This window comes from Cryptomeria japonica, chromosome 2, assembly GCF_030272615.1.
Source record: "Cryptomeria japonica chromosome 2, Sugi_1.0, whole genome shotgun sequence".
Taxonomy (NCBI): Eukaryota; Viridiplantae; Streptophyta; class Pinopsida; order Cupressales; family Cupressaceae; genus Cryptomeria; species Cryptomeria japonica.
The window spans coordinates 608072244-608096537 of record NC_081406.1 but is presented as its reverse complement, the minus strand read 5'-3'; the positions used below and the strand labels follow the sequence as shown (position 1 = coordinate 608096537).

At 36.6% G+C, this 24294-nt stretch overlaps 1 protein-coding gene across 1 annotated transcript in view; it reads left to right on the top strand.

Moving 5' to 3' along the window:
* Positions 1 to 24294, top strand: part of LOC131043863 (violaxanthin de-epoxidase, chloroplastic) — a 40994-nt gene that overhangs the window by 10302 nt on the left and 6398 nt on the right. The window contains exons 2-4 of the mRNA XM_057977090.2: positions 7541 to 8102; positions 12503 to 12599; positions 12749 to 13140. Of these exons, the coding sequence (XP_057833073.2) occupies positions 7541 to 8102; positions 12503 to 12599; positions 12749 to 13140 (1051 nt within the window). The remainder of the gene's footprint in view (positions 1 to 7540; positions 8103 to 12502; positions 12600 to 12748; positions 13141 to 24294) is intronic.

Sequence of the window (24294 nt, the reverse complement as noted above, 5' to 3'; positions counted from 1 at the left end):
ATCCCTTGCATTGAATTCTCTAAGCATGATTCTAGAGAAGCTATTGAGTGAATTGTACCTTTTCAATCTTTTTATTGGAACTTTGGAAAGAATCAATACTAGTAAGGATTGATGAAACTCCATGTAAGTTTACTTACATTTTATATGGTGGTAGATGCCAACATTTTACTTGGATCTTAGAAAATTGTTTCTCATATAATTTTAATTAACATCTTTAAGGAAATGGTTTCAAAACTATTGTCAATTTTAAGAATCCCACCTTTTTAAGGACTAGTAGGTCATGACCATACACATCTAGATGAGGATTCTCCTTTAACATTGAAAGTTAAGAACCTAGAATATAATTATTTTCAAACCACCAAGAGAATTAAAGTGATGTTTTGTTAAATACATTGATCTAAAAGATGTGTAGACATTTGAGTCTTGAGATGTCATTCTATCATGTGTGAAAAAAACAATTTAAGCACCTTAAATATGATTTCTCTCTGCATCTTTTAGAAATACATTTCAAATATATATGTTGATATGTTATTTCAGCATTCCAAATTTGTGTTTATGCCATGCATTATTTTTCTTTGAAATCAATGAAGAATTTCATATTGACCCAAATTTATTATATACATCACACAAAATAAGTATGAGGAATTATAAAGAAGAAATTTATGCCAGTAGAAATAAAACATATAAATAACAATAGTGAAGCTCCAAGGACTTGAATCACTTGTCCTTTATTTTCCATTTCACAAATTGTTTGTCTTAATTTTTCGCTTTGAATACATCTATCTAAAAATAACATCTCTCAACATTTTACAAGTTTTTATATCCTAATTTCACGATAAAGTATTATGATTATATCAAGCACTTGTTTTGTTTATTGCAAAAGTGTCCATATAGTATATTCAGTTATGTGTTTGGAATAAACAAACCATTCTCTTTCATTGTGTTTATGAATTTTATTGTTTTGGTTTGTGTATTCTTATCCTGATACTTGTGTTCCCATGGTGTTTGTCTTTCAAGGTCTCTCCTACCCAACATATCTATTTCAATCATTTTCATATTTGCTCATTAAGTGCCTAGAGATGATTTCTCACCCATGATCATGTGTTATTGAATAGTGAACATACTCATATTTGTAATCACAATGAGATTCAACAATCAATTTCACCCTACATTTAACATGACTTTACATCTTGTGTTTTCACATTTGACATTTAATGCATATTTCTCTTGCATTCTCTTTTTGACATTTTCTTTGTCATATATTGTCATTATCTTAGATATTCTCGACTATCATACAAATTTAGCATAGATATGTGAAAGCATTAAGCATGCGAGTATACATGTAGGCTCAAAGAAGAATCAAGACCAACAAGGACTAACCTTACATAACTTTGTATGGTCTTACCTCTAATTCCTTTATGAGACATAAGCCTAATTATAGGAGAAGAAAAAAAGAGATCATGTAGAGAATGAGCTAGAACAAGAACTAAAGAATATAAGGATGCAATTATAGAAGCGCTATCTTATTAAGGAAAACAAGCCTCAATAGTGTCCTTTCGATCCAAAAGGTTGGACTCAACAAACAAATAAAAGATATCTGATAAAAATGTGTCCCAATGTAGTGTTTTTGGTAGACATTGAAATGATCTTTGCTCAAATGAATCATTGAATGCCTTCAAAGAGGCAACATTGATTTCAATAAAATCAACAAACGGAGGTAGAATTTCAATGCATGTTGTCATTATACTCCTCATTCCATGATGCGTCCACATCAAATGCTTTAGTATAAACAACCAACAAGGATAATAGAGGTGGTGGAGTCTCAATGCATGTTAACTAGTGATGTGAACTACTCCATTAGTGATGTGAGCATGAACATATAAAAGGGGCATTCAGGAGTGTAAGTGAAAGGTTCTCCAAGGAAGTATCACTTTTAGATGGTGAATTAAAATCTTCATTCCACTACCAAATGATGGTCCAAGAAAAGAAAAGGAACTTAGTGTGTTCAATCTAAAAGAAAATATCCTTTAAAACAATGAGATAATTTCATAGATCTAATAATCAATGTTAAACCATTCGTTCATCTAATATGTCACTTGTTTAAAAAAGGAGTCTATCAAGATAGGGTAAGTTCTTCATTCTATGTTGAATAGTTCTCATCATCTAAAGTAACAAAAAAGAATGCACAATGTTAAGGACACATGATGAACCCATATTAGATTAGTCAATCAAAGGACCAAACAAAGAACTCCACCCAACATGGAATTTTATCTCAATTAAATACAAGATTCCCATTAATGACCCCCTGGACAGTACAAGAATGTGGCACTTTCTCATAGTGCATTTAGTGCATTGAATTGTGTTTGAAATGAGATTTACACTATCTAAAATCGACCAAAATATAGAAAATATAATCAAACTACAAAATAGGAACTAATGGACTTCACCACTATGTAATGCTCGAAAAAATATTTTGGCAATGCAAAAATTTACACAGTCCAATCCAAAAGAACAAAATCAAATCATTATGGATTGTGGAAAATTCATGGATTCAAAATATTCACTTTCAAAAAAATCTAAAAGCCAAGTATTCTAATAAAATTGGATCACGATGAGTTTAAATATTGCTCTCGCTTGAGCAAGTCACACCCCTACTACAGTCTATGCGCCCCATGCCCTTGGTATAATGGCTTCTTTGCCTATTGGCATGTTTGGCTCCCTTCCTGAGGCTTCATTATTTGCGTCTAGGGGTCCTGTGCTTTCTACCCTAGTCTCCTCCTGGCTTGCACATTGTTCCTATAACTGTGCCCAGATTGGATTTGGGGGTTTTGTTGGTTTCCTCAATTTCTAACATACTATCTTCTGATGGCAGCCTTATTCCTTTGGTTGTTGGTGTATCAACTTCAGATGGCGCTTGTGGCTCTACACGTGAGGGCTTTGTGCAAGGGGCTATTGCAAGGGCTTTTAATAAGGCTCATCTTATTTGCAATTATGTTAATGTTACTTGACCAGGACCGACGAGCATTACAACCTTTACAATGTGCCAAATCCCCTCCTATCATTGTCTATGGTGGGGATTTTTACGGGTGGTATGGTTAATCTGCAAGTTCGCCACCCTCTAGCCAACTCTTTTAGACCTTCACAACTGGGTCCAATCCTCGTGGATGCCTATTGTGAATGCTAATATCGATCTCTTTCCCTATGTGAAGGGTTCTTTCATAGCTGATTTTGCTTCATTTGAAGACAAAGATTTGATATTGGGACAACAATGGGCTTGGGGAGAGCACTCTCTCCATCAAACCCTAGACTCCTTTCAATCCCCTCACTGAACCACTTACTATGTTCGGTTTGGGTCAAACTATAAAACCTTCCCCTTCAATTTTGGGAGTTTTCTTGTTACGAGGCAATCAACAACTCAATTGGTTGTTTTCTAAATGTTGATGAATTTATATCCCACATGGGCCACTCCCCCTTTGCTCGTATCCTAGTTGAAATTGACTTATCCAAACCTCTTCATGAGGGGGTGGTGTTGATGGTTGGGGATAGGTCTTAGACACAATTGTTGCATGATGAGGGCCTCCCCTTTCATTATTATTGCTTCGCTATAGGTCACTTGGCTTTGTATTGCTCCTTGTCACGTTGGAAAGGTTCTACAAGTTGGTAAAAGGATGCTAAGGAAGGTCACATAACTATTAAAGTTCCCACTTCCTCAAAGTTTGATTTAGCCCAGGATGCTACTATGCTCCCTAATCTAGTTGTGGTTTCATTGAGCCCAGATGTATATTATACCTCCCCCTGCTACTATCTTGTATCTGGCCACACAAGTTACTCCCCCACAACAACAATCTTGTTCAATGGTTGTTGACTCTTCCTTACCTCGTCAGCTTGATGTCCCTCCTCCAACTACAATTGTTGATCCTCTAGTTGGGGGGTCATCTCATGTTTCCCCTAGTAATGGGGTGTTGAATGATAGCATTGCTTGGACTGTTGTCTATAGGAGGAAAGGTCCTCCTTCTCCCCTTACTCTTTCGAGTGTGGTGAAAAATGTTTTTGTTATACATGGACGAGACCCTTGTCTCTTGTCGGTTCCCAACTTTGATCAAAAGCTTCCTCTCTCTTCTTCTTCCTTTCCCCACTCTCATTTCTTGTGAGATTCGCTCCATTTGCCTTGGTGGTTGTCATATTACGGGCTCGGGCCCTTCTCCTACTTATCTAATCAAAACAACTATTATAATAAAACTCAATTTGCAAAAAATTATGTAAACAAATCCAAATAAATTGGAAAGTACAAGTGTGATATTGATGAAAAAATAGGGAATTACCAAGGTGGTGGGGTACACGAGAGAGTTGGCAAGCTACCTATGTGGCACTCCACGTGGGTTCCAAGGTGAAGTTTGCTCGTCAAAGTGACTCTTTGGTCACAAATCAAAGAAAAACTCCAAGAGTTATGAAAGTGTAACTAGTGATTTTGAACACCTATGCAACTAAGCAACAAGAACATAAAGACTATCAAATGGCAAATAGCATTCGTCATAGGATTGCCTTAAGCAATCAAGACCAAAGATAAGACTATGATTTCAATGTACTAGACATGACTAGAGTATTGTACATTGAGCTCTAGCAATATGAGGTTGTTGGCCAATATACTTCGACATCAAGGATACCATGAGCTATGCAAGAGGTGTTCTAATTGCCAAGGGATGCCAAAGGATTGACAATATTGTTGAGTATTAAATGTAAGGGAGATGAGTGGTGCCAAGGATGCCAAAATGGATGTGACCTATTGGAGCATAAGAAGAATGCCTCCACAATAGAACAAACCTTGTATCATGCAACGAAAAAACTCAAAAAATGAAAAAGAAGCCTCAAATTAACAAAAAACCAAATCTAAGCGACCAAGTCTTCCTTGAAAAATGCAAGTACTATATGGTACAAATTTGAGCAAACATGCAAATTGAAAAAAAAAAACTCTAGTAGCCTCAAAGCAATATACTTTGATCTCAACGAATAGATAGTGAATCTTATTGTTTCCAATGCTTTCAAACTCAACAACACATTCAAAAACTCATCAAAATGCCCGAAAACACATGCAACCTACAAAATTCAATGCAAGTCAGGCACCTAGAAAATCAATCACAACCTAGCTTCCAAATATTTGTTTTAAACACAATGAAAGCCAAAACTACTTTTCTTGGGCCTTCCAAACACAACAATGAGTTAGAAACATTGCATTATTCACCACAAACCAGCTCACCTCCCATAACCTAAAATCCTAGTACTCTTGTAAACTATACAAAGAATGGACTAACCTAAACATTCTGACATTAGTACCATGTTCAATTTTGCAAGAATAAAAAATAACCAAGACATAGGGTATTAAGGATAGCCACAAGATCACTAATCAAGAGGCAAAATGCAAATACTAGTAATTCAAGTAATGCAATATGCTAGATGCCAAAAAAAAATATCCACATCATGCTATGCTATGTTATGCCCCACTATGGAATAAATACGATTGAGTATATATAGGATGTGCGAGACTAAGGAGGTGGGAAATACAACCAATAAGAACTATAACATATGAATCTACAAAAGAGGAAAGGCGGACTCCTATAAAAGATGTTGACAACTCAACCCCCCTGACTCACTCCAAGGCAAGCAAAACTTTAGTGTAGGAAAATACATAACTGCGTAATGAATGAAAAACCTACACTAAGAGTGTCTGGATATCTGATCCAAAAAATGTAGCATTGTTGATGAAACCTTAAAATTGTAGAAGCATGAACAACAAATGTAGCTATCTAGACAAAACCTCAAAAATCTAAATATATAAAGATTCTTGATTGTAATCTCTTGTTCAATGCTCTATGATTCTCTACCTATCCATCATGTTCCATGTTTCTTTGGCATTACAAGTATAATTTGTTTGCCTCTAAAATGGATTGCTCTACCTCTCAATGGTCTAACTTTAGAGTCTTGAAGAACGGTGAACCTCTATAAAGGACCATTATTCCATTTGCTTTCATTCTTTGCTAGTAAACATATTATAAGAAATTTTCTATTCCATTATTTTAACTTCTTTTTTCTCTCTCAAAAGAAGCAAAGCAGATTTTTTTTACATTGATGGGTTCCTTGGTTTGTTTAGCACTTAAAGAAATATTTAACTCTCCTTGTACAATTTAAAAGTAAAGCTCTCTCCATCCTTGACCGACTAGCAATTGTATTGGCTCCTCACAAAGGCTGCATCCATCTTATACATGTATGAGCTGCCGAAACTATACTACAAGCATCAAATGGGCCAACATCTACCTCTCCTTGAATATAATATCCATTATCATCAAACTATACTTTGAATTGCTTGTTAACTTAGATTTCGACTCCCTACTTCACCCAACCTGATGAGTATGGATGGCCATGTGCTCCAACCCAAGCTATATGAGGTTGTTCTTTTGTGTTGTTTAGTTAGATTTGTTGTTTTTGGTTATGTCCACTGTTTTCTGTCTGTAGTATTTTGTGCGGTTCTTTTGCTGTCCTGATGTGCTTAATGCTCCATCTTTATAATATAAAAAGTTCTGGGCCCTTTCAAAACCCTGCTTATTTTAATCAAAAATTAATTCTTGTAAATTTTTGCTTGGGAACATACATTGAAGAGAGTGTCAAGCTTTGTCCTTTTAATCTGAATTTTAAATAGAAGATTTTAGTTAATTCGCCTCTACCTTGGTCCTCTTTACTAATTTAACATAACTGCATTTTAACGTAAGTGCAGCATGATGTTCTGTACATTGGAACTGCTTCTAACATATTTGCCTTCAACTAAGGAGACCTTCCCTTGGAACTGTTATTTGGGGACAATTTCCAACATTTATGATCGGTTTGCCTACAATGATTCTTAGCATCTTTATCATTGCAAATAATTGTGGTAATTCTCCAACCATTTTATAAACCTTTATCCCTTAGGCTTGGACGTCCCTTTGAAGATTTGAAGTCTTTATGTAGTGAGATCGAGTACATGCATTATCAATGGTCTTAAACTATGAAGTCATCATATGAACTTGATCACCATTCTTCAGTTTCTGTGTTCAACACCAATTTGATTGCTTCCTTCCTAAATATGGTGACGAAGTCTTGCACACCTTGTCCTTATTTTTCCCTAAAATGTTGCCATTATATGTCATGCTCTTTTTCATAGGATAATACGGAGATTTCATTAATTGCATAAATTCCTCCTACCGCATTAACTGCAATTTCTTTAAACAAAATAATGGGCATCGTATGTTTGTCAGGTGCAAAAGAAATCCATCATTCTTCACAAACTTGGACTCAAATATTCAAGGATTGATAGTTGTAGTTAGCATTACTGCTACATATTTAATTGATATTCTAATTTTATGGTTGGAACGGTATAATTCCTCAATAAAATTATAAAACACTAAGTTGAAGCCACCTAAGTTAGAAATTGTGACTTATAAGGAATACATTAACTTGCCAGCTCATGGTTGGGGTGTTGGCTTAATGAACATCCTTCTTTGGTTCTGTGCAGGTGATCCATTTCATGCTATGGCCTTATCTCCAGTCTCGATGTCTGGGTTATACCAGAGTAAGTATATCATGAAAAACTCAAACGACTCTGTTCTGACAGACAGCACAAGATTTCGAGATATAGCCTTCTATTGCTGGACCCGGATCAGGAATAAACCATGTACTAAGTGTCGTCTTCTTCGATTTGCAATATGTGATAAAATAAAATTTGAATGCAAACACAGTTATTTCGACCCTGGCACAAGTCGAAATGACAAAAAATCTCAATCCAAAAGAAAAATGCTTGTTTTTGGTGCACAAAAAACAAAAGTATGTTCGCAGACAGACCATTTCGCAGATCAAGCAAACATTTGTATTGGTAGATGGATCAGACAAAGTACAATCCGACTGGTCTTGAAGGCTACAAATAATATAAAAGCATGGCTAAGAGATGGTAGCTTTAAATACAGCAACCAATCAACAATGGCAACATTTTTTCTATTGTGGGTCCTTTGGCTTAGTCCGCCTTCCTATGCTGATGATGATGGGCCCGAGATCTATGGCTGTTTATTGAAAGAGTGTAGGTATTATACAATGCCCTAAATATCATTAAAAATAAGTTATTTCTTTTTATGTAATAAAAATTTGAGGGCAATATTCAGTATTCTATAATATTTTGATTTCAGAAATCTGTTTAGGTTATCTTTTGCATGTTGATGTCATTCAACTGGTCATCTTTTGAAATAAGATGATAAATAGGAATTATATATATGTGTAGTTCACTATCAACATGCATAAGAAAAGGAAATGCCGATAAATGTACTTCAATTCACAAGTATCACATTTCAAAGGTGGCTTTGTTTATATAAGTACTATTCGTAAATTAAATATGATATGCTTACTATGAAAATTCCACTAAAGAGGGAGCAAATACATTGGGCTACATTGGGCGTGACTGATCTGATTAATCTCCGTAAGTCAGATTCTTCCTATTCGTTCCCAAAAAACCATATTTTTTAGTGAGCATTGACTTTGGCTTAAAAGTAGGCCTCCACATTTAACTCGTTATATCCTTTAGGAAATCACTTAAGATTAAATGTTCAATGGAACATAATGTTGCTATGATGAGAAGCAAGTCTTCTAAAATACTAATAAGAGGAAATCTCATTCATTTCTGACAACTGCAAGCCTCAATGAAGAGCTAGTAAACAGAAGCATTCTTTGTGATATTCAATTCTTTTTGAAAATTCCAGTTTCCAACCTTCGTTTGGAATGGTTAAATTGCTTTGTCTGCTTATGATTTAGTGGGGCTGTCCAGAGTTGAATTATCAAAGAAGAGAGAAGGTCTCAAGATTTGGGACCCGTGCATTCTTAAATCTTTTCTGGTGAAAAATTAAGGGCTCTAAATCAGACTTATTTGCACTATTTGTCATAATTCAAAATGGGAGGTATCCACCTAAAAATGACCTTACTAACATCTTGTTTTGTCAAGGTTTATAGATTCGTTAAAATCCCAAATAGGGGTTGGGGTGGAACAGCTTAAGCATTCGTCAAGAGTTGTGTTGTGGTTTATTATTATTTCCTTGGACACCTTTCCCTTGAGTGTAAGATCAAATTTTCAATAGACCATAATATTATTATGACTAGCAGCAAAACTTCTAAAACACTAATAGAGAAGGCCTCATTTTCTTATGACAACTGCAAGCCTTGATGAAGTGCTAGTAACCAAAAATGCTAGCCGAGACATGTCAATAACTTTCGATAATTTTAAATTCCAGTGTTGAACCAGATTGTTAAAATTACTTCCTCTGCCCTTGTACTGGGATCATCCAATGCAGAATCTTCAAAGAAGAGGGAAGGTCTCAAATTTTGGGAGCCTTGTATTCATAAATATTTTCTAGTGAAAGGCTCTAAATCAAACTCTGAAATATTTTTCATGCTCTGGTATGGTCTGTATACACGACCTTCCTAGCATCTTATTTTGTCCAAAGTCTTGTTGGCTGCTTAACCTCCCAAATACATATTGGGGTGGGTTGGCTTAAGCACTTCTTGAGAAGTGTGTTGTGTCTTTTTTTGTTCCTTAGATTCCTTTCCCTTTGTTGGAAGATCAGAATTTCAACAGACAATAATATCATAATAAATAGGAGCAAATCTTCTAAATACTGATAGAGATCTCATTATCTTGTGGCATTTGAAAGCCTCGATGAAGACTAGTAACCAGAAATCCTATTGCAGACATTCTCAAATCTTTTTGAGAATTACAATTCACAACCTTGAGGAGAATTGGAAAAATTACTTCCTCTGCGCTCATTGTACTGAGGTTGCTCAGAGCAGAATGATCAAAGTAAAGATAAGGTCTCAAGATTTGGGAGCTTTGTATTCTTGAGTATTTTCTACTGAGTTTGAACACCACTAGATCAAACTCCTTTCCTAGTACTCAAATTTTGGATCCCTATAAGAGGTTGGAACTTTACATTAGAGGCTAAAGAAGTATTCAACTTGAATTGAGCATTCATAGTTTTACCATTGTTTGGAAAGCCATGCAAATAGAAACAAATTTAGTAAAGAAGAACCACTACCAATGGCAACAGTCCCAAACCCAAACCCCATGAGTAAAAGACACGAATTCCTTCAAAACCTTCAATTCCCAACTCGTAGCCCAACTCATGGATTAACAAGAAACAAGAAGCAAAAAATAGAAACAAGCAATTGATCTATCACTTTTATAGATGTCTTAAATATGAATTACTACTTTATTTACTTAATAATTATTTCATTTTATTTACATTGTTTAGTTTATTTTTATTTGAAGAGATATTTTTATTTACTTAAAAGAGTTATTTTATAGTTTTTTATTTAGTTGAATTATTTTATTTTACTTTAGAAATATTGTGTACATTAAAAAAACTAAAAGTTTAAAAACTCTTGCATCACTCTAGAATGCCTCTCAATGTAATAATAATCATCAACCTATCTTGTTCTACATCCCCCAATTATCCATAATCACCTACAAAACTATGCTTTGTGATTGAAAATAAATTTATGTTTGGCCTTGGACCACCATTATGGCCTTGAATTAAAATAGATCAAAGAACAGCATCTCAATTGGAAAGATGCAAAACATGTGTATCTTGATTCTTCAAACCTTTTATGCCTGCCTATGTTCATATGGAAGCAACCCTAGGAGATATCTTTGAAGTCAATTGTATATTGAGAGTATAAAATATATTTCCTTTTTATTGAACATTTTAAATGTAGGTAGGGGAGAAGACCCAATAGTTGAGCACCCTAACTTTGCACTTCTTAAAATCCTACGTGGAAATTTCAAATCACTCTCAATTTTTTACAGCAGCTTACTTGGCAAGTCCCTTGCTTATAGCTAAGGTTTCAGGACCACATCACCAAATATGATGTCCACATGCTTTTTGCCAAGGTGTCCAAAAATAGCCCCAAAAAAAAGGAGAGACAAATACTCGTGCGCTGATGGGGCATCACATGATTCGTTGCTTTTTACTCCATAGTTTTAAAACTCGTGGACTCGCCACGAACTCGCGAGTCCATGGGAACCACGAGTCGACTCGCCAAGGACTCGCGAAGCGAGTCCTGGCAAGTCCATCTGAAAGACTCGCAAGTCTTTTGCAAGGACCCGCGCGAGTCTTTTGCATGGACTCGCGAGTCTTTCAGATGGACTCATGCGACCCAGAAAAAAAGTCATGCAAGCTTTAAAATTGAGTTTTTTTTTTTTTTAATTGCCTTCATTTGGCATAACTGAGGGAGTGAAAAATAAAAGAAAAATAACACCCGACGCCTTTATAAAAATTCGGGTAGACTTAAAAAAGAGGCCGAAACATGTGAAAAAATTTGGTCTCTCAGTCAGGAATCATATATGGAATATAAAATTTAAGTATAAGTCCATATATACTGTCAGGATGTTTGAGGGTGGTTTCGGACCTCCGGGAATTATAATGCAAAATCTAGTTTTTGGAGGATTCTTCAATTTTCCAGACTTAGTCAAATTTCAGGATCCTTCGGCGATGCCCCTTGACCCCAACTTGGGGGCGCTGCCCCCAAACCCCCGTCGAAAAATATAGGGGGAAATTGCGCTGATGGAAGTAGGGAAAATTTAACCTCTGAGTCTGATTAGGCTCCATATAAAAGCATAATTAGCATTGAAGAAATCTTGGTATTATACATTTTAGAGTTGAAAGTTTGAAACTATGAGTATGTGACGTGTAATGTTTCAATTATGGCTCTTATGTTCTCTAAATGCATTAATTTCTTTATGTTTTTTTGTAAAACTACAGTTTTTTTTTGCCAAGTCTTTCACGAGTCTTTCACGAGTCCGAGTCCGAGTCCAAATTTTTGGTTTGCCGAGTCCGTGTTTTTCAACTATGCTTTTTAGTGCTTATGGATACATTTCATTCAATTATGGGTTCTCATCATCACAATAACAACTTTATAGTTGCAACTATTGGTGCAATATTGTCAAAAATATTGGGCATTAAATCAACAAATGCTCTCACAGCCATTGGAACATGCTCAACTACTAGGTCTTTTCCCCTAATCAATCATAAAATTGCAATACGTCAATCAAGATTTTTCTTTCATTCCAAATGCAGTTTCCTAAATCTTGTAATGAGATAGGACCAATCACCATAGCCCCTTCATCAAATAAGATCAAAGAATGACATCTCAACTGGAAAGATGAAAAACAGATATATTGATTCTTCAATCGTTTTTGGCCCTCCTATGTTTATATGAAAGCCACCCTAGGAGATATATATCTTGAATGTCAATTGTGTACTGCGAGTGTTACATAATTTCCTTTTTACTGACATTTTACATGCAGGTAGTCAATCATAAAATTGATAACGATTTTTCTTTTGTTCCAAATGCAGTTTCCCAGCTCCATATGCTTAGTTCCCCCTATGTTGCTGTGATTAAATTTAAAACCTTTTTTAATATTGATTATGTCCTTTTGCAGAGAAGAATTGGTACACTGCATGGCTAACCCAGCATGTGCAGCAAATGTTGCTTGCATCGAAATCTGTAATAATCGTCCTGATGAGACAGCATGTCAGGTCTCTCTCTCTCCTCCACACCTCCCATTGTTGTCTGGATGTAATTTTATTAACTGGCATTATGCTCGCACAATGTTAGATTTCTTCTTGCATTTTTAGTGTGATTTAGAATTGAAGTATTAATTTCAAGCATTGAAACCTGTTTCCAGATCAAATGTGGAGATCTGTTTCAAAATGATGCTGTTGACCACTTTAATCAATGTGCATTGTCACGAAAGAAATGTGTCCCTAAGAAAAAGGGTGAAGGGGCATCCCCTGTTCCGGATCCTTCTGCTCTTGTTAAAGAGTTCAATGTAGCTGATTTCAGAGGAAAGTGGTACATAAGTGGAGGCTTGAATCCATTGTTCGATACTTATGATTGCCAAGCACATGAATTTTATCCCACATCAAGGAATCTTACAGGAAAGTTGTCATGGAGAATATCAACCCCCGATGGCGGTTTCTTCACTCGTCATGCTATTCAGAGATTTGTGCAAGATTCCTCTCAACTTGGGATTCTCTATAATCATGATAACCAATATCTTCATTATCAGGATGACTGGTATCTTACTTTACCCTATACATGTACGAAATATCTCATAAAATTTCCATTTCTATCAGTACCTAATAACTGTAGTTACCAATAAAAATATATTTTATTGATATAATTCAGTTAGTTAGCTCTTATTTGCCTGTGTAATCTTGGAATGTTAATACTTTTCCTAATCAGTTGCCCCAATAGGTAACATTTTCTTCGCAAAAAATTTGTATGAAAAAGTGAATACCCAAAAAAATTTTATTGTTCAATGAAGACTTTATTCAAGTGCTATGAAATGGACCACATTTGATTCTAAACCTTACCACAGATGGGTCAACAATAGATACATACATCCCTGGTAATAAGTGTGGCATTGAATTCAGACCAACCACGAGATGACATGCACATTGTTGCATAACTTGTTTTCAAACAGATATGCATTAAAAATAAGTTGCCGATTCAGGTATACGGGTGTGGAACCAGAATCTGGTACAGCAGTACAGCAAAAAAAATCTTTGGGCATGGGTACAGCAATATATAAATATATATATGTTCAAAATTATATATATATGAAGAGTGATACTAACTAATAAATCCATAATTGCCAATAAATAGAATTTCTATTATCATATTCATAATTTGCAAAAATGATAATACTCAAGTCTCAAAACGTTGTTGCACAATGAAAATTCAACTTATAATCATAATTTGATATTCATATTCTTCTTCATCAAAAGCATCAAGGTGAACATTTCATTCAACTTCATTTGAACCACAATCCATTAGATTGCCACTCCCACTAGCTGTTACAAGTGCAGGAGCTGCCTCATCTACAAAGACTTAGGCAAGTTGTGCAATTGTAGCATCTAAATCAGTATACTCAGGGGTTAGATCCTAATTCTTTGTCACAACCTCAATATTCATGTTTCTTATGTGACAAAAAACGAAGGTTGGAGTGTATGTAGACCAAATCCTCTACTTTTTTGCACCCAAACGGCTACACTTGACCGAGTGGATGAAGGAGTAAGTACTCCAATTCCGCTCAGCTGAAGAACTTGCAACCTATTGAATTTGCATACAACATTTAGTATTTACTTTTATAAGTCAAGATTCAAAATTAGAAATTAAAACGTAAATTATACTAGCGATTGCACCTTGGTGTGCAATGGATATGCCAAAGAGGTGTGGAAGGTCAATTAGAGGAAAATTTGGTCAAATTTTTGCATAAATTTGTGTAGCACATAAGATCAATTGGTAGGCCACTTAGAAAATGATGTTGTTTGTGCAACAAAGGTCTCAATGGAGAAGTGATAGCCTCAAATCCACTTTGCATCCGCGTACAAGGATCCAACCATAACTAAAACAAAACCTTTGAATTAGGAAGATAATCAAGTAACATTACCAATAGACTTATGTTATGTTTGCAATCAGTTGAGAGGGAGATAGAGGTAGAGATAGAGATAGAAAGAGGAAGAGATAGAGGGTAGAAGAGCAGGAGAGAGGGGTAAAGAGATATAGATAGAGAAGAAGATAGAGATATAAATAGAGATGGAGATGGAGATGGAGATGGAGATGGAGATGGAGAAAGGGGAGAGGAAGATGGAGAAAATAGGAAAGATATGGAGAGATAAAGAGGGAGAGGATATAGCATTAGATAGATGTGGAAGCTCGAAAAATAAATAGAAAGAGAGAGAGGGAGAGATAGAAAGATAAAGATAGAGATAGGAAGTGATATATAGAGAGGGAGAGATACAGTGGTAGAGAGAGATAGAGAGATAAACAAATAGAGATAGATGGATAGATGAAAGAAGAAATATGGAGAGATAGATATAAAGAGGAAAAGATATATGAATATAGAGGCCTAATTTTAGGGATAAGGAGAGAGATAGACACATAGAGAAAGACATATTGTTACCTCATTGTCAGTTATTTCCAACCAAATAAATTGTTTATTTGGATCCTCTTTTTCAACTTCTATCATTCCACCCCATGTTTCTCTTATTAGTACTATGAATCCTCCATGTCCTTTACTTGTTTTAGTCCCTTCATTCCAAACTGAGATTTTATTTTAGCCTTCAAAAACAAGAACCTTGCATCCATCGTGTTCATGTGTTTCTATGAGAATGACAATGTCATTCCCCTCTATTATTGTTCATATTTTCTCCACCATGGAGTTCATGCCATCATAAATTTCACCCAAACATGAGCGAACAATATCAGACATACCTAATTATGCTCATGATGGGCTCAATGAAATTTAAAACACATTCCACACAAGCCCACCGCTCATCGTCTAGGATCAATGCTTTAATTTTGGGCTCTTTTTGTGCTTGACTACCTCCATACACTCCACAAGTTGTCGATGACCATAGAACTCAAGGCCTCTCACACCTTCAAAAGTCATCTTAAGATGATTGTGTGAGATGCAAATTGTGTTTCGACAACCTAACATAGTATAAAAAAATACACATACATATCAATAGTCAAAAAGTAAAAATCAATAAATTAAAAAATAAAATTTCAATTACCTTCAACAACTCCAAGTTGGAGGTGGTCTTGAATATGGCTTGTGACATTTGATGATTAGTCACAAACATTTGAATCTCCTTGGCCTTCGTGTAGAATTGTTTGACCCAATTCAATTTGTGTGTCAATCTTTTGCAATATCAAATTGAGTGAGTGAATTGCGTCCAAAAAATGTGACTATATGTAGCCTCCACTATAGAATCAGCTGCCCTACAATTATTAGCATTGTCTGTTATGACTTAGACAACATTTTTAGACCCCGCCATGTCAATGGATTCTATGAGGAAATTGGCAATGAAACTCACATCTTTTACTTGCCCCTCACAATCCACTGCCTTCTAAAACATTGCCCCTTTAGGGAACACCGCTATAACATTGATTAATGGTCTATTTTTGCAATCTTTCCATCCATCAGAAATGATGGATAAACATGTTTTGGGCAATGTATCATTGATCACTCTCAATGATGTCTCTACTAAAGCTTTCTCCTTTGCCAATAAGGTTGTTTGCACCTTTTCATATCCAAGACTAAGATAATCAATTAATATATTGCAAAGGATATTCACCATCTCCCACCAATAATGTTTTTTATAATTTTGAAAGGAAGTCCATTTCCATAAATGCAATGAACAATGCTTTGATCTGCAACCTCTCTAATTCCATTTCTAAAGGCCTTGTCCACTGGACCTCTTTTTCATGTAACCGAAACATTCTCTTATTTAGAAGATGGTGGCAATGACATGAAAGAATGTGGGCCAGCTGGTTGTGTGAAGCCACTAGGAAGTTTCTTTGAGCTTTTCTTCGAAAAAGGATGTGCAATACTCTTTGATTTGTTACTTCTCATGTCAACATCCTCTTGATCTTTAATATAAGTCATTATTAGATTTTGTGGCAACCCTTTTCTATTTGGCTCCTGACACGCTTTTATTCATTGTCACAGGATTGCGCATAAGTGAACTTTCACTTGAAAATATATGCTCATATACTGTATGATTGTTGTATATTGCCAAAGAGGCGACACTAAATCAATTTTAAAAGGACTCTTCATTTCATCCCAAGCAACTGAACTAGAACTTCTTGTGCTAGCAATTCTATGAACCTAAAATGAAAAACATTATTGAAAAAAAAAAAATTTAAATCAGCTTTATAACCCCTTATTATGCATAAAAAGTTCAAAAAAACATTCAAACTTACAAATAGATAAACTTGAATTGTTTTTAAAATATTTGAATGAATGATTTTAATTACGTCCATGACATCAAAGAATCTAAGAGACCAAGGGAGCCAGCGATAATCCATTTTCATGTTATTTTCCATGTCAACTCTTCTATTGTGCATCTTGATTAAGAAATTTGCAATATTATGAAGCCTTGTCTCCTCGAAGATCTCATTCAAACTATCCACCTGCAAAATGTTTCCCAAACTGAATGCATATCCTCATACGTTGCACAATCAAGGATGAAGCGTCGTTCAGTTTCAACAATCCCTTTACTATAAAAAATGCAGAATCGTTCTTCCTAATCTTCATTGGGGACCATCCATCTGCCTATCTCACATCTTAGATGATGGGAACCAACCCTCAGTTGAGCAACTAAAATCCTTGTTTTCCCCTTAATTGCAACCTTTAAAAAAGCCTTTTCATCATGTTCCCACAAGGGGTTGAACTCTTTGATATAATATGTTTTTTCCAACCAATTTGTTTTGTCTACATGGCAGCCATAATTTTTTCTAACACAATTTGTTTTTCTCTCCGTCGGTATTACGACATTCCTGTGGATTAACGTCCCATTTGTTCATCCACTTCTTGTTCTACTTCATCCAAGTCTTCTTCCTACGGTCTAAATGTTAATTTTAGATCAGACAGAGAGCAATAGCAGGAAAAACAAAAATAGGAACACAAAGAACATCAAGATACCCTGGGAAAACCTCCCTCTTGGAGGTGAAAAACCCAGCAATTAATCTCAGATTTCTATTAGACAAATCAGCATGAGTCTTTTACAAAACCGCTTCAACACTTGAAGCACTCAGGTTAGAGTATATACAGAAATATCAGAACTTATCTGCAAGATATGAATGCTGATCAAGGACAGGAGATGTCTGCTGTAGGTTCGCTTCCCTGAAATGGGGTTCGCTGTCCAATAGATGAAGTTCGCTGCCCTTGAGGACAGTTCACTGTCTCTAGAAACCTGTTCGCTGTCACTGTAAGGTGAATTGCAGACCTTATCAATTGTTTGCTGTCCCTGTTAGATGATTCGCTGCACTTGAGAGGAGGCTCGCTGCCACTGCAAAGTAGTTCGCTGAATTTGCTGAGTGAATAGATGATCTTGCTGAATGAGTGATGAAATGATCACAAGCCAACTTGTATATGTATGTGACAATGCCTTCTAATCGGTCTTAGGTCAGCTTTGTTAACTTTTGGCACCAAGAAGGATCAGACCTATAATTTAGGATCAGACCTATAATTTACAAGTTACATCCATATAGGTCTTGACTAATTACAAGTTACACATGAGTGGTTACAAGTTACATATGACGCCCAATTAGCGCCCGACTAACATTGAATCATTAATGCCTTCTAAGGCCGGCAAGCCACATAACCGCTAAGTGTACTAGGTCGGCCCTAGAAGGGATCCAGCCTAGCTACAAACACCAGCACTCCCTCTTAGCTAGGGAGGAGACCTTCTCAAGATCCGAGATACATGGCTACTCCCATGAAAGATGCAAATGAAATGAACACAACCACCATGGCTACTCCCAGAGGGTGGGTCCATCATGGCTAAGACCATGAATGAAAACCAAATGACATTCACCATAGCTACTCCCAGAGGGTGAACAAACACAAGTGTTAGGTCATGAAATTTCTTCCATGACATCCACCATGCCTACTCGCAGAGGGTGGAAGAGGGCTTTCACCTCAAACTTCTCCCAGAGAAGAGTGCATTACCACCATGCCTACTCGCATAGGGTGGTTCCACCATACCTACTCACAGAGGGTGGAACAAGGGCTTTCACCTCAAACTTCTCTCACAAAGAAGAATGCATTAACAAGGGATTGCACCTCGAACTTCTCTCGCAGAGAAGAATGCATTAACAAGGGATTGCACCTCGAACTTCTCTCGCAGAGAAGAATGCATTAACAAGGGATTGCACCTCGAACTTCTCCCTCACAAAGAAGAACCCATTAACAAGGGATTGCACCTCGAACTTCTCCCTCACAAAGAAGAACTCATTAACATGGGCTTTCACCTCAAATTTCTCCATCACAGAGAAAAATGCATTAACCAAATCTTCATGATAACGAGGCTCCCTCGGAAGCTGGAATGTCAGGCTCCCTTTGAAGCTGAAAATGTCAGGCTCCCTTTGAAGCTGAAATGCCAAGCTCCCTCTGAAGCTGAAAAAATGGCATTTCCTCCTTTTAGAACAAGAACCCTTCTGAGTTGACATTTGACCTTGGCTCCTCCTGAGGTGTCCCTATGTCAACTTCCACAGAAGAAGCTAGAGGAGTAGACCTAGATTTGCACTCTCGAGCAATGTGGCCAACTTGTCACACCTAAAACATTGAAAGTGAGATAAGTCCTTTTTTGGAACAGGATCTATCTGGACCTCTGTCTCTATCCCTCTTTCTTCTTTTGCCTCTTTCCATAGAAGTATGTGTAGCAAGGACTTGATTTTCCACATCGTAATGATTATGCTCAATTCCTCTTCATATCAACCTTGACTCTTCTTGAATACAATCAGCACGAAGGCAATCAAATTTGGGAAATTTGGATCTCCCACTTATGCCTTGGATAAATGGCTCCCAAGAGTGAGGAAGGCCATTCAACGCTAGCATAACAAGATCCTTGTCCACAACTTCATCTTCGATGGCACTAAGTTGATCTCTCAATTCTGCAATCTTCATGAAGGATATGACTGATTCTCCCTTTGCCATCTTGACTTGGTGAAGTTGTTGTCTCAATGCAAGTGCTCTACTTGTGTTGTTGATTTCAAACATCCCTTCCAATGTCTTGAACATATCTCTGGCTGAAGACATCTTGGAGATGATAGGAACAAGATGATCCTTCACGGAGTCAATCGGGATCTTCTTGGCTTTGACTGCATTCTTCTTGAATTGGAGTTTCTCCTCTTGATCTTCAGGCTCAAGCTGATCTTTTCCTTCTACAAACTGAAGTAGATCATTCTCTTCAAGTGCAATAAGGACTCTAACCTTCCACGAGGTGAAGTTCAAAGCTCCGTCGAGTCTATCTTCGACCTTTAAACTAGTCACCATCTTCAATGCTAGAAATGGCGTGAAGAATGTGAAGTAGGAGCACTGCTATCACAATGTCTGATCACAACTGAATCAACCTTAGCTCTGATACCATGTTAATTTTATGATCAGACTGATAACAGTAAGCAGAAAACAATAAATGAAACACACATTACACAGCAGTATCCTGGAAAAACCTCCCTCTTGGAGGTGAAAAACCCAGCAATTAATCTCAGATTTCTTTTAGACAAATCAGCATGAGTCTTTTACAAAACCGCTTCAACACTTGAAGCACTCAGGTTAGGGTATATACAGCAATATCAGAACTTATCTGCAAGATATGAATGCTGATCAAGGACATGAGATGTCTCCTGCAGGTTCGCTGTCCAATAGATGAAGTTCGCTGCCCTTGAGGACAGTTTGCTGTCTCTAGAAACCCGTTCGTTGTCATTGTAAGGTGAATTCCAGACCTTATCAACTGTTCGCTGTCCCTGTTAGATGATTCGCTGCACTTGTGAGGAGGTTTGCTGCCACTGCAAAGTAGTTCGCTGAATTCGCTGAGTGAATTGATGATCGTGCTGAATGAGTGATGAAATGATCACAAGCCAACTTGTATATATATGTGACAATGCCTTCTAATCGGTTTTGGCGCCAAGAAGGATCAGACCTATAATTTACAAGTTACATTCATATAGATCTTGACTAATTACAAGTTACACATGAGTGGTTACAAGTTACATTTAATCACAAGTTACATATGACGCCCAATTAGGGCCCGACTAACATTGAATCATTAATGCCTTCTAATGCCGGCAAGCCACATAACCGCTAAGTGTACTAGGTCGGCCCTAGAAGGTATCTGACCTAACTACAAACACCAACACTAACTCCTCCTCAACAACCATTTTGGGTCAGCAATGTTTATTCATGTTTTCAACATTTTTTAAGTAGCTTAGCAAACATATTATTGTTGATGCTTCCATTGGAAATATACCTACTTCAGCCAAAAGGATCTCATAGGGAATTGAAGATTTGGCTTTAAGATTGCTGGTGATTAAATGTTTTTGGATTCTTTCAAATTGTCTCCATTTGAGGTTTGACATGCTACTCCCCCAAACCTCACCCATAGAGGACAACCAGCACTACCAACAAACCAAAAAGAATTTTCTTGGTTTTCCAATCCCATAGCTCCTCTTTCTTGCACCTGTTTTTAAGTAGGTAAGAATCTCTCCATCCTCCTTGAATCCTTCTTTTCCTACAAGTCTCCCAACTGAGTTTATTATGAAAATCAACTCCTAGGTACTTGTATTCTTCCACTATCTCCAACGGGCTTCCCTCAAAGATAAAGTTAACCTGTTGCTTCTTTCTTTTCAAAGAAAAGATCATGACTTTGTCTTGTTGGTGTTTGCTTGCATCCCAACCAATTGATAGAAGAGCTCTAAAGCCTTCAAATGTTCTCTCAAACCATGAGCAGATTTTGCAATTAGAATAAGGTCATCTACATACAAAAGTTAACTTCACCACGAAACTTGCTAGCCAGATGCCTTATGCCATAGTCTTGTTTAATCATTCTTCTAGTTTATTAATATATAAATCAAAGAATGTGGAAGATAAAGGGCATCCCTTTTTTACTCCAATATCGCTGCCAAAACTCTGACATAACCCCTTTAGTTCTGATTTTGGCTCTAACCTGCTCATAAAATCTGTGGACTAAATTTGTGGACTGTTGCTCCAAATTCCTTTGGGATCCCAAGCTCCTCTATTTTGCTCCAAAGCTTGTTCTTAGGAACAGTGTCAAAGGCTTTTTAAAATCAACAAAAACCTTTTCAATGAAGTGCCTAAAAGTGATGCAATGGTCAATGGTAGAGTGTTTTGGCCTAAAGCTAGCCTATCCTTTTGCTCTTTTCCCTTCTTCTTCAGCCCACCTATTGATTCTACGTTCAAAAATGCTCCCAAAAAGTTTTCCAACGAGATGATTGATCAGAATAGTACGATAATTGGAAGGGTTATTGATATCACCACTTTTGTATATAGGAATAATAACACTAGTTGTCAATTCGGTGAGGAAGTTGTTTTGCGTGACGCTGTTAAAAATTCTCTTAATGTGTGGAGCAAGAAGTTCCATTCCCCATTTTAGAAATTCAACCTGCAGCCCATCAATATCTTGAGCTTTATCCCCAACTAATATTTTTATGCCTTGTTTTTTTATGCCTTGTTTGATATCTTCTATGGAGAAATGCTCAGTTGATGTGTCAATCATGGGAAAATTAGCCTTCACCTAGACCCGCTGATAGAGAATCTTAGCATAATCTAGCCAATGGGCCCCCAAGATGTTATTTTTTGTTGAAAGCTTCGTATAATGTAGCCAATGGGCATCTGAGATGTTATTTTTTGTTGAAAGCTTCATATAATCTATAGCCAATGGGCATTCGAGATGTTATTTTCTGTTGTTTTCCTCTTTTGCTGCAGCTCCCTCCAAAAACCTTTGGGATTGCGCTTCCCCAAGGATATTAACTCTTTTCTCCTCAAAATCACATAGCTTTCTTTTTTGTATTTTATCAGTTTTTCATATTTTATACTACTTTCTTTGTTTGACTCCTTCCCTTTAGATGTTTTTTAGCAGCCTTACATTCTTCATCATACCAAGGATTAGTGGGGAAAGAGTTTGTAGTCTTCTTCATAGGTCAAGATCTTCTACAAACCTTTAGAGCCTTGTGGATTATAGGTATCAACATACTGCTACAGATGTAATCAATTTGTCCTTTGTTTTCCAGGTCTCCTATGTTGTTTTTTGCCTACTTAAGGTGTTTCTCAAGGGCAGCAACAAAAAGTTCTTGATTTTATTGATTAACAAGAATTTTACCCTGTTTATGGGCTTTCATGTGTATGTGTTGTTCATGTTTCTCATGAGGGTTGTTTGTGTGAATGCCAAACTTTACAAGAGGCATCTGATTTCAGCTCCATAGGGCAATTCTTGATATTGAACTCCAACATCCTATGAATAGAGCTTTGAAAGCAGATTATGTAATCCACTACACTGACTGTTGTAGGTTTTACAAGTGAACCATAGGATCCTGACCAAGTTCTTATGCCATAACAGATAACCAAGCCATACAAACCGCATAGCCCAAGGAGCTCAGCCCCAAAGTGTGACACACTCCCGTGATCATTTTGTGAATCCCTTTCCCACAATTTCCCCAAGCCATAAAGGGTTATTATCCTCTCTTTCCTCGTTGTCCAGATGAATAGATTGATGGTTTGTTGTCCTAGCGTTGAAATCACCAATTAGAACAATTTCTCCTCAGGTGCTGAAAACGTAGTCTTTTTTTAAAGTGGCATAAGGATCTTTGCTATCTAGATTTCTCTTCTTGCAGAGTTTAAAACTTTTTGGTGCAAAATAACAAGCAGCCAGCCTAATTGCTACCTCATTGTCGGTTATTTTCTACCAAATAAACTGTTTACTTGGATCCTCTTTTTCAAGTTTTATTATTCCACCCCATGTTTCTCTTATTAGTACTGTGATTCTTCCATGTCCTTTACTTGTTTCAGTCCCTTCATTCCAAACTGAGATCTTATTGCAGCCTTCAAAAACAGGAACCTTGCATACGTCGTGTTCATGTGTTTCTGTGAGAATAACAATGTCATTCCCCTTTGCTATGGGCCCCAACCCCAGTCCTCTTCTCCATGGGAAGCCTCTACAGTTCAAACTTACCATGTGTAAGCGCTCCCATGGGGCCCCAAATCCCTATTTTTGTGCGATAAACGCTCGATGATTTGTGCTTTCCTATTTTTTAACTATGCCCACTTTCCTACATCTTTTGCTAATTTCGCTTTCTCCCATTCTTTCCTTCGATCTTCTTGTTGTATAAATAACAAGTCTTGTCTAGATATTTGTGAGTTCCTCTAGCAGCCCCCTATTTTTTAGGATTGCCATTTTCTCTTCCATGCTTCTTAAAACAACTCTAACATACCTATTACTTCCTTCTTATGATATCTTTTCAATCCTGTTTGCCTCTTGAATACAACTTGTCCATTTCAGCTTGTCCTTAAAGAAATCTCTTGCTAGAATATCAGTTCTCTCCTTTTCACCAAAATCCTTCAATCCTTTGATAATGATATTTGCTGCCTTGTCTTGTTTGTCTTTTTCTTCTCTTATTTGTCTTTTGATTTGTTTCTCTATGTTTTATTTTTGGTCAATTGATGGGCCATTTATAACTTGAGCCCAAGACTTGGCATCCTCTATCTATTCTCTTAGTTTGCTTTCTCTTATTTCAATGTTTGCCAATGCTTATTGAAACTCTTTCAACTGTGAAGTGCCACTTACTTTCATTGTCTCTAAGTTCTTTTTTTCTGCTGCTTTCGATTGTTCCAATACTTGTTTTAAATTAATTAGCTCCTGTTGT